Source organism: Trichoplax adhaerens, genomic scaffold, assembly GCF_000150275.1.
Source record: "Trichoplax adhaerens TRIADscaffold_27 genomic scaffold, whole genome shotgun sequence".
NCBI classification, from domain to species: Eukaryota; Metazoa; Placozoa; class Uniplacotomia; order Trichoplacea; family Trichoplacidae; genus Trichoplax; species Trichoplax adhaerens.
Window position 1 is genome coordinate 675,003 of NW_002060968.1, and position 18,886 is coordinate 693,888.

General features: G+C 30.5%; 2 protein-coding genes across 2 annotated transcripts; one reads left to right on the forward strand and one right to left on the reverse strand.

Annotated features, from left to right (window-relative positions):
- Positions 1-984: 984 nt before the first annotated feature.
- TRIADDRAFT_61737 (uncharacterized protein) lies at positions 985-10,724 on the forward strand (the record flags this gene model as incomplete). The annotated part of the gene is made up of 30 exons (XM_002117654.1): positions 985-991; positions 1,209-1,300; positions 2,543-2,575; positions 2,728-2,862; positions 3,594-3,652; positions 3,955-4,052; positions 4,400-4,480; positions 5,234-5,368; positions 5,480-5,647; positions 5,751-5,861; positions 5,947-5,993; positions 6,393-6,538; positions 6,660-6,708; positions 6,796-6,857; positions 6,954-7,098; positions 7,189-7,284; positions 7,384-7,534; positions 7,641-7,761; positions 7,858-7,982; positions 8,067-8,221; positions 8,498-8,577; positions 8,665-8,707; positions 8,774-8,848; positions 9,172-9,206; positions 9,350-9,446; positions 9,534-9,606; positions 9,762-9,912; positions 10,264-10,349; positions 10,523-10,551; positions 10,641-10,724. 30 exons carry the CDS (start codon positions 985-987, stop codon positions 10,722-10,724), a joined length of 2,769 nt encoding a protein of 922 aa, XP_002117690.1.
- A 1,319-nt stretch (positions 10,725-12,043) lies between these two features.
- On the reverse strand, positions 12,044-17,175 carry TRIADDRAFT_61738 (uncharacterized protein; the record flags this gene model as incomplete). The annotated part of the gene is made up of 13 exons (XM_002117682.1): positions 12,044-12,328; positions 12,411-12,470; positions 12,600-12,797; positions 12,976-13,140; positions 13,375-13,398; positions 13,671-13,862; positions 14,341-14,590; positions 14,824-15,014; positions 15,442-15,781; positions 15,913-16,385; positions 16,468-16,619; positions 16,745-16,870; positions 16,974-17,175. 13 exons carry the CDS (start codon positions 17,173-17,175, stop codon positions 12,044-12,046), a joined length of 2,658 nt encoding a protein of 885 aa, XP_002117718.1.
- Between the last annotated feature and the right edge of the window lie 1,711 nt (positions 17,176-18,886).

Genomic DNA, 18,886 nt, shown 5'->3' on the forward strand with positions numbered 1-18,886 from the left:
TTATGTTAGTTTTTACTAGAGTTAAATAGAATTTGAAAGTAATGATTCAGTGCGCAATATTGCAATAGCATGCTAGATGAAAGTGCTTCTCACTAGTATTTAAATATTGCATATTACACCACCACACCCCAGTCTAGGCCACAAAACAATATTTGAGCTATAAAATTTTGGAATGATTCTGTATCTATATATAATTTAAATATTCTAGCAGAAGGAATAAACTCCTCCCATTTTTGACATCAAATGTTAATAATCACAACATCAATTTAGATATACAATCAGAAAGGCTATAGTAAGGCTTGTGAATTATGGTACACTAGCGACGTTATACTGCTATCATAGTCCATAACCAATTATTAGGCAGTATATACTTGAATTATATTAGGACTTTTCCGTTATTTAAAGCTTTTAAGCCTACTCTATATAGAGCAATAATGAACGCCTCATTGATGTTATTGTTTAGGTAGCAATATAGTGGCTAGGTGTCTGCTATAGAAGACATTCTAGCTTTTACTATTCTTAGGGAACTTGATGAGGAATCTATGAGAAAGATATTAAAGACTTACTGAAAGCCTATTAGTAGATATTTTAATCATTGGAAATAGCATCACTTCTATAAGATTTGAGTCAAAAACTGAGAGGTCAAAGTAATGCTTTATAGACATTGGAGTAAGAGGAGTTCAGATCACATTTGAATATAACATCGTTTGTCATCATCTTTGAAATCTACAAATGTAAATAGATCATCAACGGGACGCTATAGCTTTTTATGTTACTAAAACTATGTCACCACAATTTTCAACGCTGATATCCTATTGGATCAAGGAACATCACATGCTAGCAGGGTTACCAAAATCTTAACGTTCTATTTCATCCATTCATCAATTCAGTTTAGCTGATATAGTCAACAATATCATTTGACTTACCTGTAAATTGATCCTGCAGAATTGATCTAGTGTAGTGCATGTGGAACAGAAAGTGAAGATGCAAGGTTAGTAGCAACATTAAATTGCTAAGTATTGTTATCTTCGAATTATTTTTATTTCTTAGACTTTGAACTAGAATATCATAATAGATTCAAAGGAGATAAAAATTAGCTTTCTCAGTAATAACGACTTTTCTTCTATTGCATAAAACAACGAGTAGTTGAGTAGAAAACGTACAACGACATTTAAATGATCGTTGGATCTTGCCTTTTTAACTCACAGCCCCAAATCGATCTCGTCAGAAAGAAATTTTAACGGTTGAACGAGAAACTGAATGTACTTTGAAACTGAATGAAGGAACTGACGATGAAATGGTAAGTAAACGATGGTATGGTGTATGGAAACATGCTAATGACTGACTTTGAACAAGAGCTTATCCAAGATAATTCATGATATTAGTTAGAATAAATATTTATTGGAAGCAATCTATCGTTGTAATGTTGCCATAAAAGAGCTGAATAGATCGTAAATAGTCGCTTAGTAATATCTGAATCTAAAAGATTAATACTGTATGTGCAAGATTGAAGATTAACTGAATCTTACAATTGTATTTAGTGCGTTTCAAAGTTAAAGAATTACATTAAATATTGTAGTATTGGAAAGTAATATTATATTAATTAAGGTGACTGAATAACCGAGATTATAAAAGTAATTTTATTTTAGATTAATCAGAAATTAAAGTTTTTAACATAATAAATGTAGCAGGAATATTTAACCATTAAACAAGGATAAAAATTTGTAACTGATTGCGATAAATCCTCTGTGAGGTTGATAGATCAAGAATCTTCAAAACTTTAGAAAATTAAGATTTATTGAACAAAACCTCCTTTACGAAGATACAACGTAATCGATTAGCTGAGGACCTCTAACGAGAAAGAACTATCTTACTATACTAAACTATTCGCTTATATACCTTTCCGCGTTTACAGTCTTAGCACCTTACTTACTACACACTTCAGTATTAGCATCTCAAATACAGGATAGTTTACACCTTTCACGTGAAGCTCTAGTGTGAGCACTGTAGCGCTCCTCTTGAAAAGGATTACAGTTACTAAGCTAGCTATATTTAATACTTAAGCTTCTATCGAGAATATCTATCACATGTTGAACACAACACCTACGGTAGACATTACTAAATTATCATCAACTTAGAATACAATATTACACAGTCTTACAGCCTCCTAAAATCTGAAATGATAGAGATTCGAAAACTTAAAATGTTCGCTTTATTACATAAATTACTTCTTAGACCAAGAATTAGACTAACTCTTAAAAATGAGATCTAAATAGCTAAATATTCAGGCAATATTTCTTTCCTATAATGGACAGCATCTGCTAAATTGTTATTACTTGTTGCATAAGAAGATAGGCATCAGTTAGTGTATAAAATGGCTATGCTAGTTTCGGGTTACTTATCCAAATTCTTTTTCTGATCATTATGCTACTAGTGTTTTGGTAGAGAGAATCTTTTGTAACAAGCATTTTTCGCATAAACGCATATAAGCCTTTTTACTAAATTTATTAATGAATCATTTACGATATAATTCACTTTCAAGGTATGCTATGGATACCAGAAAGACTATAAGAAGGTATAGAATTTGGATGATAATCTTACATTGTCAATAATTAATAACTATAATGGATAATAATGAATCATTATGCTGCGGTTTGCCCAAATCAGTTTGCTACAACGCTTAGGCGGCCCAGTAAACTACAACTTATCCTCTTATTTTTCATTTAGATCTACTTTTATTACATTTTGTGTCTACTAACATGTGGATTTATGATACTTGTTGGCTACTGGAAAGCAGAATGGAAACATATTTGGACGCATAAACGTTGTCCTATTTCTTTGGCAGACTCTATAATTATAAAGGTTTGGCCCTATTTACCTATCTTACTGCTTAGTTATTCCATTACATATTCCCAAATCACATAGCATGATTATATAAAAGCGTAATATTTATAGCTAGCAAGTAAGTACTTGGAAAATTCCTTTTACTCATTGCTACGTTATTTATCTACCTTCGTATTCATTTAAACTGTAATTCTTATCTGTAATTCGTATCTCTTAGAATTGATTTATATTAATCAAAATCATTATAGTAAAGTTACTGCACTACTTTTCACAATATTTGAAACATCAATTATTCCACTACAATTTAAGTTTCATCGGCGTATCGCATCTTCTTCAAATTAATGACTACCCGTACATCAAGAAAGAGACTGCATTCTATTAAATTTCAACTGGCAACATCTATTTATTTTAAATTAAACGAATTCAATTCGTTATGAAAATATAATTCGTAAGCGACAGCAGTTATTAGAAATATCATAATAAATTAATATATGTTACTTAATGTTCAGCTAATGCCTAGATAAAACTTACAGTAAGTGGCATGATGCTAAAATAACGACAGATAAATCCTATAAAATGAAAATTATTACAGGTGATGCAAATTATTATTTATTTAAAAAGATTAAAACTCTGTTGGAGATTAGGAGACAAAGTTTATCTAACAAAGCAACAATTGATTATTAATTTTATTAATAATTTTAAGTTCAATGTAGATATATTAACGCCCATTTCCATTTATGTCGCAACAGGACAGATACAATGTTAGAGAGCTGGCTGAAATGGAAAATATACTGGATTTCGAGTGTTGGTAAGACGTTGATTGATATTTAGCCATCTATTGACTACAGTAGTGCATCTCCATGATATCAATTACTAATGCTAAATTCATTTCAAAAAAAGACAATTAGTAGTAAATCACAATACCATTTCCGTTTAACAGTCGACAACTTACTTCAACTTTAAGATGCCAAATTTTGTATCATATTTTAATGGCAAGTTCCAGCATGAAAAACATAAACAACAAACAGTCTCTTAATGTCATTGATTAATAATATCCTTAAAATAGTTTTTCAGTGCTTATTTCTGAACTTTGTTTATCAACTATAACAGCGATCAAGAAACCGAATCAGAAAACGTGAGCGATAATATTAGCATTAAAGCTTTCATTATACCAATAGGAATAGATTGTGATAGTAGTAGGGCATTAAGTAATTTCAGCATATGAAATGAAGCAATTTAGAACTTAAGGTATGATATTATACGCAGAATCTTAAGAAAATATTTTTTGAATATCGCTGCATTCGATATTACTGGAATGAAAAGCAGCAAACATTTTTACCTTTAAGGTAATATCATCATTGATATTTTAGTTAGTTCAATCTGAAAGTAATATATCGAAGCATATGACTAGTAGTTGAAGTAATTCTAGATGTTAAATTGATTAGCTATAGCTTTGCGATCGCCAGCAATTATTTGCATCCGGCATACTAACCCAATTATGTAATTTTGAAATCATTTATTACTTTACTTATTTGTTTCCGATATTATGAACCAGAGGACTTGAGACAGGCTGTACTCGTCGTGAAATACGATATTATTTATCGAACGGTCTTTCTAATCAACAAGCATGCAGAAGGTACAAGAATGAATTTGAATTATTATAACTATTGACCAATAGTCAATAGTCTTGTTGTAATTCAACTTGGTATTCTAGTTATCACTATAATGCATCTCAGTCAACAAAATTTTTAATTCTAGACCGAATACTTACAAGCAAAATTTGATCGATGTAACGGTAAAAAGCTACCTTCACCTTCTTGTTGAAGAGGTTCAATTCATTTCAGATTGCTATTTTCTAACCATTACATGAAAAGGAGTACTTCGGACGTTACAATTTACGCAATAATATTAATTAAGGCATAAAGAATTACTGTGCAGTCTATTCTAGCAGATGGCACTGTTATTTAATTTGATGTTATTACTTATAAAATTCTTCATCTAGGTCCTCGACCCATTCTACGTTTTTTAAATATTTAGCATTATCTTTTGGATGGCTGATTACTATTATTATTATGCCTCCTGCATTCTAACCATGTCGCTGTTTTCCATTATTATAACATTGATACAAACACATTTGGTAAAACTTCTAACCAATAAGTTTCATGAGCATAAAATTAAACCTAGTAGGTATCCTATCAATTGGAGTTCTTTAACACTTACTTGCAAATTACAGAATCGTGAGCGATTAAGAAAAATGGTGGCTACTTCTTCAGATGTGCAAGTTATCCGAAGTGATTCTAGTTTGTGAAAAATTATATTTGGAAATATTTTAAAACGTAGATCGTTTGTTCGTCTGTATTACAAAATAATAATAATAATCTATGACTAGATGTCCCTCAAGATTTATCAAGTACTGATCTCGTCCCTGGTGACTTAATTATTATACCGACAAAAGGCATTAGGATGGAATGCGATGTGGTATTAATATCTGGTAATTGCGTTGTTAATGAAAGTTCTTTAACAGGTATCGATATAATGTAGATTGGTTTTCGAGTTTATCTGAAGTTATTTATAATAAGTTTCCTTTTCTCCGTTTAACGTTTAATATAAATGACTAAGCGATATTCCAAACTAGGGGAGAGTAATCCATTTTTGAAAACTGAACTAATCGAATTTGGAGTAGAAGCGGATGCAGCTTATAATCCTAACGTTCATAAGCAGCATACTCTATTTGCAGGAACACAAGTTCTTCAAGCGCGTAGTTTAAAGGATTCGCACGTGATGGCTATCGTTATCCGAACAGGTTAGCAAATGTTCATAAGAAATTGATTTCATAACACTTAGTCATGGTAAGTTCTGCAAATACTATTTAATAATTAAGGCATTGAAATATTTTTTTAAATTAGGCTTTTATACGCTGAAAGGAAACCTAGTTCGTGATATTTTATATCCTAAGCCAATGGATTTAAAATTATATCGAGACGCTTACGGTTTCTTAGGCTGTATGGCAGTATTAGGTAGATGTAACGAATAAAGCAATTGAGCAGCCTATTAATTACGAATTTGTTTTAACATATCTATTTTATATTATGGCCTTTCCAGCGGTTGCAGGCATGATATACAGTGTAGCTATTCTAATCCGAAATAATGTTAGTAAAAAAATAATTAATTGATGTTAATTACAATTAAAATCAGAATAACTACTTCAATTTAAATGTCTGTTCAGTCCGAACGAGCTGATTCGAGCTTGAGTTGATTCCTATTTACCTTATGGCTTCTTCTATTGATATTTGATCATTAATTATTTTCTCTAAATAAATGTAAGCGTGTTTGATTTCTAGCCGATATTGTTCTTTCTTTATTTCTCCTTTAATAAGCTTAATTCTCAAATTTAACTCTGCATATTAAATTACGGACGAATATGAAATCTACAAATTCAAAATTAACTCTTATATCTACATCTTCCGCTGGCATATGTTAGCATGTAGTTGGATTTATAGTAAATGTTTTCCCTTAAGCTTACTGAAATGTTTCATTCTATATGTTAGGTAAGCACGCTTCGAATCATTGCACGAGTTGTCGACGTTATTACCATTGCTGTTCCTCCAGCTTTACCTGTTGCTCTATCAATTGGAGCTGGATATGCTTCTTATCGATTGAAAAAATCTGGAATCTACTGCATCAATCCTTCGAGGTAGTTGCTAAATATCGAAATTTGACGCTTGAATTTTTAGTAAACGGTTAATTTGGGATTTTAAAATATCTATATATATAAATGAAAATGTGAGCGTCGATATTGATCCTAATCTTTTCAGATGCAGGATCAATTTAAGTGGAAAAATCGATTTAGTATGTTTCGATAAGGTAGAGCTGATCCAATCCTAATACGGTGGTAAATGTAATAAGATAGTAAACATGCTTTAATGCAATGTACACCTTAAATTGCATTAGACAGGTACACTTACTGAAGATTTTGCTGAATTTAGTGGTGTGCGAGCATCAGCAAATGGAAGGTCAACTACACTTAGGAACATCGATATTTAAGTTAATTGCACCATTTACATAAAGCATACGCTAATGTAGGTTATACAAATGTTGGATTACTTTAGATTCTTGGATATGTGGACAGAACTTGAAGGTCATCTGCACGATATAGTAACCACTGTGATGGCTACTTGCCATTCTTTAACGTGGCTTCGAAATGAAATATGTGGCGATCCAACTGAGATCGCCATGTTTCATGCATCGAAATGGGTACACTACTCTCTATAGAAAAATTTCATCCATTCAAATTCCGAGAATAAGATATGATTTTTTAGTAATCCACATATTGATACAACTTAGCTGTTAGACGATAGTATTAAAGAAGGCTATCTTCATGAAAACCTGACTATTCAATCCTTGATCAGAGTACCGCCTGAGTCTAGTGACAATCAGCAAGTAATTCTTTTAGATGTTTTTAATTTATCATCTATCTATCTCATTTCACTTTATTTGCCTTAATAGAAAGAATGTTATTTTCTTATAATTTTAAATCAGAATCAGCTTTATGGTATTTTGAAACGATTTGAATTTACTTCAGAGTTAAAGCGTATGTCGGTCATAATTCATAATGACAAAACCAGAGATCTAGAGTTGGTTATGAAAGGTGCTCCTGAAACAGTTATACATTATTGTAATGCCAATTCAGGTAGCCAAATTGTCGCTTAGTTATTTATAGCTCCTGAAATTTACCAAGGATGTTACTTTTTCTCAACAATATAAATTAAATACAGATTATTCATTAATTTCTCTAGTTCCGGATGATTTTCTTACCATTTTGGAATCATATACGAGTCAAGGGTGTCGTATTCTAGGTTTAGCGCATAAACCATTAAAATCTGACTTGTCATGGCAAAATATTAAGGAATTATCTCGGTCAGTAGCGTTAATTTATATTATCGTGTACAGTATAGGATTAATTTCAGCAATTATTGTAATATAATTATAGCGAATAAATCTTTTCTTTTCCAGTCATGGTTTGGAGCAAAATATGTCTTTCGTCGGACTATTAATCTTGCGAAACAAATTAAAACCTGAAACGTTTAATACCATTAAGGATTTAGCAGTTGCTAATATCAGAACTGTGATGATTACAGGTTTATTTAACGACAAAATAGCCAGGTAACGATCTTTAATAGTAGCAACTAAGTTTTAAAAGCGTTAAATTTATTTTATGACAGGCGATAATCTAGAGACCGCTATTAAAGTTGCTGAGGAATGTGAAATTATACAAACCTGTGACAATCTGGATTATTTAGCAGTTGAAGATGTAGACGACGATCTAGGGAAACCAAATCTGATCTATAAAAGACTAAAGTCTTTCAGAGAGGACCAGGTATAAGCTACTAAAAGAGAGTATAGTGAAATAATCTTTTTACATCAATAAAATAACTCATAAATTCTCCCCATACAAGGTTAATTTTGATTCGGAGTTTGGCCATGAGCGAAACTGTAAAATCGCTTGTACTGGAAACACTCTTGATTTAATAAGCAAAATACAGCCGGAGCATCTCAATAAGGCATCTTGACCATAGTCAATTACTAGATCTACAATAATTTTAAAAGTATCCAAGAATAATTGACATAACTATCTCCAATGTTCCACATATAGCTATTAGAAAAAGGAGCCATCTTTGCTCGCTGTTGTCCAAAACAGAAAGCTCAGCTAGTAGAATTTTTTAAGGATTTAGGGTTAGATAATAATATAAGTAATAATATATGATCACTATCTCTCCAGGAATCTGAGTGTCCGTTTTATAAAATTCATTTATACCTTAGTTACTTTGTTGGGATGTGCGGTGATGGAGCCAACGATTGCGGGGTAGATATTCAGTTTCATCAATAATTTGAAATTTCCATTTAAGTAGCTGTTCGTTACAAATAATAGGCTTTAAAAGCGGCACATGCTGGTATATCTCTATCAGAAGCAGAAGCGTCTATAGCATCGCCCTTCACATCCAAAGTAAGAACTATCGTATTTTGTAGTTACCATACTTGGCTTGTATTCAAATAATTTATAGATTCCAGTGGATTTAAAGTTAAGGCAAAGCATATAAACTACTTATACCTCGAGCGGCATTTATTATACCTTATTATAAAATGTCGACGATTGCTTGTAAAATTTATGTATGAAATCTCTCTGTAGAACTGCTTCTATATGATTTGATTGCAATAACTCATCATTTTGACAAATATTTATAAGTCTTGACTAATTGGCTACACAATCTATAATTTTTAAAACCTTTCCATTCTATTATTAAATTTAATTTATATTTTAAATTTTAGATCGCAAACATTTCTTGTGTTATAACCTTGATTAGGTCAGTTGAATAATCTAATTAAATCTAATTATTAAAGTACGATCTTGTAGCTGTTATTTCTTACAATTTTCTTGCTTAGGTTAATGTTAAAATGCTTCATGAATGTCAAATTCACGATAGTAAAATCACTACTTTATCATTAGAGAAGGTCGAGCAGCTCTGACAACATCCTTTAGCGTTTTTATGTATCTTGCTCTTTCCAGTATGATTCAATTTTTAACAATCATGATTTTATATTGGGTAGGTCATTATGTGCCAAACATTTCTTCTTACAGAATTTATCGATTTACAATCCTATTTAATCTATTTTACATTTATTTCCTACAGTTTGCTGCAGTCCTAGGAGATTTACAATTTCTGTACATAGATTTATTTCTGGTATTTTTTTTTGTACTTGCAAGTAAGTAAAGTACTTTGTTCTATAAAATCATATATTAATGCAGTAGTGAAAATAAGACACAAGATGCCAATTCTATTTTTAAATTAATATAATAAAAAATGATAGAAAACTATTCCTAAACGTATTTATCCATATTGCTCTTGGCATTTATTTAGTGAGTAGGGCATTGCCATATCCGAAACTATCTCCACTTAGGCCAAACATTTCCCTTCTAAGTTTAGAAACTCTGGTGACTGTCTCAGTACTGATTACTATTATTATTGCTGGTCAAGCCTTTAATTATGTCTTTTTAGCTGTACAACCTTGGTAAGTAGTTAGAAATAGTTCTTTTTCATTGAAAATTAACTTTTCGAACGATGGAAACGAAATTTGAAAAATGTTTGAACTTCTTTACGTTATCCATACCACTACAGGTACAGCGTTAGTTACGAAACAAAAAATGGTTTACTTAAGATGGAATCTTATGAATCAACAACCCTATTTTATTATTCATGCTACCAGTATATTTGGTTAGCTGTCGTTTTGCTCCCTGGTCCACCCTTCCAGGAGCGTGTATATAAAAACTGTAAACTCATACTTACAGCTTCAAAATAACAGCGTGATTCCTGTAATAATACGTTTAGTACTAAGCTTGAATTTTAATGATTACTTACGTAGGGTTATTGATGCTTACGTTGACATCGTCATTACTTATAACTACAATATTAGTTATTTATCCTGGTCAAGCACTACAGTCTTTCAAGGTTTGACAGTTGTAGTCACTAAGTAATAACTAAGCTATTTAACTGCAAATCTGCAGTAGTTCTCAGATTTAAAAATTTCTTATATAAAAACGCCATTAAAGGGTATTTCTATTTTTAGTTAAAAGTCATAAATGACTATCGTTTTAAAACCTATTTAATAATAATGGGCCTAGTATATCTTGGACTTTCCTTAATGTTTAAGGTAAGCTGATATATATAGATCATGTAGCATATAAAGATAACCGGATGAAATATCAAGTTCATAGTTAAAAACTTTTTAAAAACTTTTAGGCATTCATCAAAACAATGATCAAGATAATTGACGATTCAGCATCAATAGGTTCATCTATGAGACCTAAAGTTAAAATCTTATAAGAAAATGATCTTACTCCGTGAAATCTCATAAGAAACTTTTCTCAAAATTTGAAAGTTCTGTGTTTGCTGGTGTTTATTGTATCCTCAAAAATTTCATGTTTTCATACAATAGAAAATGATGCTACAGGTAGAGAAAAAATTACGTACTACCGAGCAAGTTTACTAATAGTGTCTCCAGAAGTTTTACAGCACTTTCTGCAGTCGATAAAAAATTTATTTTTATATTGCTTTCCTACTAATATGTTAAACTTATAAAAAATATTAATTTACGTACAGAACCATACTAACACACGCTTATTTAATTAAAATGTTTGTAAAATTAAGATTCTTTGATGGTTATAATTTTAATATGACTAATCCTATAAAGTGTCACTACTAATTTCTATTCTAGAGTTTTAATTGAAAGTATCATCAATTTCTGTATACTAGTGCGCCTGAATTTCTTCTAATTCTAGTAAAAATTTGAGCACATTCATCTTTCTGATGATGAAGATACTTATGACGGGTATGATGCAATCAAATAAATTTGCGTCAAATTCAAATACAATGTTTTATTTCGGCACGGAAGTCAATTTTTGAATTATACTAGAAATGACTTGCAAAATAACATATGGCCAAGAAATAAAGCAGCGAAACTTATTATATATATATATATATATAAATATAAAGCAGCTCTGACAGTGTAAACGCCTTGATATTTAAATTTAATACATTCCATACTTGCTTGTAGCCGAAAGTATTTTAAATCTTTGATACCATACCATTTCATATACAGCATTCTATCAACATCTAAGCATGAGGAGACAGTCTTAAAGCAGAATATTTCAAATCAAAAAATATTCGGATATTAACTATTGCCTATATTGCATAAATGTCCTCCATGTAGTCGGAATTCATGCAGTTTTTACCGCTATATCGTTGTAAACTCATAATACAGATACACTGATAGCTAGAAAAATGTACCCATAACTCCATCATGTATGACGTAATTTAAATTGCAGTTAATTATAGAATTATCATTTTAGGACAATACATTTAGTATCTTCGCTAGCGATATTATTGTATGACCTCATACATGATGCACTTCTATAATATTTTCTCCGGGAAAGAGATTATGAGTATAAACATTTCAGAAAGAGACACAAGCTTAAATTAGCGCTAGCCATATTAAATTAGCGGCTGTACACTACTTCAAGGCACAAATCGCAGCTTAGCATCCTTCAGGGAGAAATTGTTAATAGAAATGACAGTACACAGCAGAAATTATACGATTTTTAATCATATCAGGAAACTATGGTAGGCATCATGTAATAGAAAGCTCAACTAATTTTTTTAATGATGCTATAGCCGTAATCACGGTCACGGCAAATGAAATAATTCAGATTTCTACTGCCTTTAACTTTACGAGAATTATGAATGACTGGAGACTCGAAAATTTGTAACAATTCAAAATTAAAATTATTATATATGTATACTTTACTCTCTTGAATAAATACAAACAACTTATTAAACCATAAGCGATCGACCTTGTCAAGTGGAAAATTACAGTTAATGTACTGAGTTTCGTTGGCTTTCAATACTAGCCATGGATATTCATCGTATATCTAGAAATAGAGTCACAAAATTACCACAATAATGATATTTGAAATTATCATCAGAACGAACTATATCCAACTGTTGACTTACAACAACTTCTTCTCCTTTTCGGACAAGAAAATAAACACCACCTGGGCGCAAAGAAGCACTCTAAATGTAGGATTAGTAATTCATATCAAATGGTTTCAAAGGCAACAGAATTTTGTATTGTTACAGTTATTACATCAATAATTAGTTTGCTGTTTCATCCTTGACATCATTTAAAGGGGTTGTACTTACATCAAGTTGTTTAAAGTCTTGATCACCTAGCTCTTCTTTCATAATTGATTCATTCTCAATATCATAAATATCAGTTACGTAAATGTCTAATTCATCTGGAGATACTAAAATTCTACATGCATAGATACTATCTCGCCAATATTTCATGAATAAAGTTTGATAGACCTCATAAACTGTTTCGTGAGCTAGTCGAAAAACCTAATTTTGATGGATAATTATTTTCGTTACGTTAAGTTCTAGAAAAGATAGTTATATATCGCATTCATTTATAGCTAACAGTTATCTTTCATTTTCTTAATTTATTTGTATCTAATGTTGTGAATGATTAATCATTTATTTAAAATTAAGATAGAGTTAATGATATTATATAGTATACCTTTAAAAACTGTTGATCCTTCCACGTGCGATAATAAAATATAGCATGTTGGTCATCAATATAAGTCAGTCTTCGCTGCGAATATTCCTCATTATAGCGACAAAAGCATGCAACAACTCGTCCACTACTTCGTTTGATCATTGTAATCATCAAATCATGGGTATCCTAAAAAAATATTGATTATAAGCTGATTTCATATGTATAGCTTTATGAAATGACAAACCAGAATGCAAGACTAAGTATGATTATTGTCATTAATTAGCATAGCTAAAGTTTACTAACAAAATCACGATCGTCCCAAACCAATATGAAGATATCATCCAATGATCGGTATCGTAAGTGTGTTAGATATATCTTTTTGCTGACGAGTATAGTTTGTGTGGAAGTCCATTTATGTACCTCGATTTCAGCGACATCTTTGAACTAAAGAAAATGAGACAAATTAATAATGACATTAAAATATTCAGCTTTATCATATTTGAATATTATATCTACCATTTACTTCCATGAATATTTAAGGTATATAATAATTTAAGCTTTCAATAGAAAATATTTCTAATCGCAATCTGTTAATAAAACCTTTGAACCAACTATTATACTATTATAAATTAATTGATCATAGATGTTTGAAAATTATTTTGATTTCATAATGTTATGATAAAAATCGAAGGTATTAGAAATCAGTAAGTGCTTACACTAGTTATTATATGCCAATGATTTACATCAAGGTTTTCTAGGCAACAATTATTATTGCATAAATATCTCTCGATAACAATAAATCCTTTTAAGTCCCCAATCAAGCGGACATCAAATTTTGAAGAATCATGAGGCCCATAAATATCTAACATGCTACTCTTTTCTGATTCTAATGTCTCTCCACGACGTACCTATTGGCATAACAACAGTATCATTGAAATTATAATCATGAACTGAATGTTTTAGCAATTTAATTACAAAATCTTTGGCTGAAGAACTAATAACATTAGCTAAGGAACAATTAATTAGCAACGAAGAAACCTCAGTTTACAAAGAAGTCTAATAAAATACGACATATCGAAATGGTCAGTTTCCATCAAAATGATTCCTAGTAGTATGATATTTAATAATAGCTATGGTTTCACGATTGTGTGTATGATTTTAGTAATTACTATTTTCAATACAATGTTGTACTATAAGAATATCTAAGGTTAAACGAAAGGCAGCTTTATAACAAAATAGAAATTGTCTGGAATTTACTAGCCTAGAATTATATTACGAAATATCTATTGCAGAGTCATAATTATATTGAAAAGCTCTGATCTTGCCTGAGAATTTATGATTTATTATTAAATATCTCAATTGCTGTTTACTTTGGTAATAAATTACCTTGACTTTTATATGATTATCTTCTGTTTTAATAATATTAACTACAATAGGACAGTTATCAATAAAATCGAAATCCGACGCTATTATTTCACCATCTTGTTTACTCCTTTTAGAATTGACGGTTTTAATTCCTCGATTCGGCGAATGCATATTATTTGCTTGCGACATTCTAGAGGTTACATTCCAAACCTTTTCAGGAATAATTAATGATGTTGCAGAAATTTGTTGACTTGGCTCAATGTCAGAATAGCTAGTAAAAAATGGCGTATTATTATGTTATAAATATATATAAAAACTACTGATTTATGGACATAATATACACTACTAAAGTTCTACTGATTAAAAACAAAATTTCTTTATGCACAGCATGATAAAAACCTACTCTGCTAGAAAAATGATAAAAAAGTCTTCTGACAAGCGTGTATTATAAATAGCAGTCTTGAAAATTGGTCAAAACCATATATGTCTAAGAGTAAAACTTACATTAAGTGGTAATAGATACTTGCAGAATTTGCTTGAAGAGTTCTAGCAATCTGATAAGCCTGTTCGTAGACAGGACTATCATTACTAAGCCAGTTTAGAAGAAATTGTATAAAGTCCACTGAATCTTGATTAAGAAAAATCCCATACTGTTGTAATAGCTGATAGAACTGATTTAATTTATCCTGAGACTCCTGTATGATAAAATTAGTTGTACACTTTAATAACCACAAATTCATTAATTTTCACTTATATCCCTATCTTGGTTAGATGCATAAGGTATTCTTACAATGCAAAAAAAAACTTTTAAAACGTAAACAAAATAACTATTCAAGTATTTACGAGACTACATCGCATCTAACATTTAAAGTATAAGAAATTGTTAATCTAGGATATTTCAAGGTAAAATGTTTTAATATAATTGGTATTTCTATTTAATTGGATAAAGAATTTAAATAAAGATTTATGCAATATAATAGCCCAATTTTATATGACATCTAGCTCAAAATTAGTAATCCTTCTTTAATTGCTTTAATTTCTTACTGGATTAGTAATGTAATTTTTTATGATCTACTACTGGTCTTACCAACTAAGAATCATATTTAACAATGATCATTTTACCTTAACTGATACATGTTGATAAATAACTCGTAGATTGAATAGTAAGCCCCAAACAGTTTTGCAAATTTTAACAGTTGCATTAATCCATTTTATATCTGTCAATAGTATTTCTACTATTTTATATGCTGATGCTTGCAGAGCATGGTCGATAATATATCGGTAGAAATAACCGTCATCCTCATGACGATACCATTCATAACCATATTTCAATTCTGTATTGGTGATTAAAACCGTATTCAATGCTTTAACCATAGAATTTGAAGAAGAAATATGCAAACTTTCTTCATCTATAGATTTTTGGAGATAATCCATGACAATATTATGTAGTAAGCAATAGCCCCTATTAAGAAATATATATTAATACTTTATTAATTTCAAATTAGTACGGATTTTATAATGTCAGCTCTGATATCATGAAGCGATTATAAACTCGGTAAGTAGCTAATTCTTAAGAAATTTTGATGCACATACCTTAATATATTTCGATGGTCTAATTGTTGATAATATGTCAGCAACGATCTCTCTTGTAGCTGTTGAAGAAGTTTTATAGTTTCATGTTCAGAATAATTCCACAAAATGGTAATCATACTGATGGGAATCCTTATACTACGAAAAACGCCCAGCAGCCTAAACAGTTCCCTTCTCTCTTCTGATAAATTATTTAAAGCACATGATATTAAGACATCTAATTTATCATTTAATGATTTGTGACGCCCAATACTGATCTCTTCTTCATCAATTATTGCTTTGATATCATTCCATTTATATCGATCATGAAATTCAATTCGTCTAATAATAGATACAGCGAGAGGTAACCCTAAATAAATTTGATAAATCTCCATATATTGATCGGCATGATGGGAATTTGCATGATGCTTCTTGCTAATCATAGGTTGCTTGCCCTTCGAGCTTAAGATTTGTACAGTTTCTGCATAGGTAAAATTCTATTTATGGATTGCATTAAATTCATCATTATTAGTAGTGGTTGCAAAACGATAATGTTATTTTAATGATAATAATTAATACCGGAATTTTGACTAGAGTGTAGTTTAATTTTAATTCTGGATCAACGTTACGCGTTATCACAATCGATTTCGAAGCAAACTGAAAATATCTAAAGTAGGAAGCATCCCAAACATCATCGAAAATGAAAACTGATTCGGAAGTTTTCCTGTTTCCTAAATAAATTTAAATAATAATGTATATGTATATTACTAGATTGGTGAACTTAATTTTGCTCATGATTTAAAAACTTAGATAATGAAATATACTGCCATTAAATAATTTACATCCTTTACATTACTTTTTAAAAACTGATTAAGGCATTTAACAACTTGATGCAGCTTTTGTGGCAGTTCGTCCGCAGACATTCGTAAACGAAGGCATAAAGATCTTAAAGTCTCAAATAATGTTTCTTGGTCAATATTACCTATAATAAACAAATAAATTTAAATTTAATCGTATCTTACAAAATTTAATAAACTGATTTATGACATATCGAAATTTTAACTCTCTAGTCTAAGCGAACCTACCTATGTGAATCCAATATGCTCCATAAGGCAAATCGTTGATATTGCTTACTAAATGTCGTATAGCTTTGCTAACTATCGTCGTTTTTCCACTTCCAGCCATGCCATATACGAAGACATGGCCTGATTTCCGATCTATATTTTTTAGAGCTGATAATAAAAGATCCATGCACTCATGACGAGATATATGACAACTGCTAGTCATGATTGGAACATCTCGGAGTAAATCTATAACGAATTATTAATCAATCAACCATTATTATTACTGACTGATTCAAGGCAACATTATATGGATTATTTAAACCGGAGAGATTTTCAATAACATTATCTTATGAATAAAAATTTTGTGAAGGTACATTGATGAATAAATGTACCATTATACTCTTCATTTAAATAAATTAAATTCGTCAATCTGCATAAGTTTCAATTAAGGATTAAGCTGTGATCATCACAATATAGAAAGGAGCGTAAAATTTGATTTACTGTCGATATGACATAAATAAGATGACCAGTAATCGTAGAGAACTGTTAACTGACGCCGTTTTTGACACAATTATCCGATTGTATGATTGCTTTAAGACCACAGTCAAAGGAACTATTGAATCACTATCTTTATAAAAATTATCTCAAATATTCATTTTGTTGGAAATAAATGTATTAGTCAAGCACTTAGTTAAAAGCAAGTTAATATCTATCGTACCGCGAATAGATTTAATTAACATTGTTAAGGTATAAATCATTCAATTTTAGCTTCATTAAAAAATAAAGAAGTCGTAGTTTTATATTTCATATGTTTACGTCGCTTATAATTATATCAAAAGGCTTCAGAGCTGGTAGCATAAATAATTTTAGGATAATAATAAATACTTTATCTCAACGATTGCGATAGGGCGTAAAGCTGATTCTTGAAAATCATAAATTCTTGTCGTGGTGATAAACACGAATTGAATTTTGAGTAATATTTCTACTAAAAATCCGTATATGATTTGAATGCGAGCCAAGTCTGAAACAGATTCATGATTTAATAAGCCCAAATATAACTCCAACTCCATAAATGGATCAATGATTACGCTTGAAATTGCTTACTTCGCAGAAATACCGTTAAGAATAAAAAAGCACTATATAGTTGTTATAGCATTTCCAGATTTTGTAACTGACGAAGTGGATATATAATCTATTGGTTATTTTTGCATTAAAAGCATTAATACCCTGATAACCTTATCAAGTAAAAGTCTATTTGCACTGATGATAGCAGTGATTTTAAAGACATATTTTCGCTGGAAAAGATTTCTTTCTGATGACTGATCCAATACAAAAGTTTACTACACAGTACCATCCTGCTGCTGCGATGATCAAAAATAGTGTAATTAAATTTTGATTTCGAAAAAATTCTGTTTATCTTATTGTTACGAGTTTGATGTTCTTGGTCATTTTGGATGTAGAAATGATCGATTCTTAGTATATTTTAACAAGCATAAACTGATTAGCAATTAGCTCTTTTAACAAAATCATCAATTCTATTTATTCATTAATAAGAATAGGAAAACTGCAGGGCGGAAAGCTGCCACTAATGCTTTAAAGTGGCTGTTCTACGATAGGAATGGAGTAACAAGAAAACAATTTATTTAATCAGAACTTCATTTACTGTTACGAGAGCGCTAAAAACTTTACCTTCTGTTGAAGATGTGGCACTTGATAGTGGACAAACCGATGACATCGAACAGGTTTTGTCTGAAAGAAATTAAATAATCTATCCTTTATAAAATGGTTGAGGTAACATGAAAGTAATAGTCTTAATTCGTCATACTAGTCTAAATTGTAACTTCAATTATTAACTTGAAACTTAATTGTAAAAACTTCTCTAGAAAATTACTTCTAAACATCAAATTAAAGCCTTCTGGTGGTTATATGTGCTT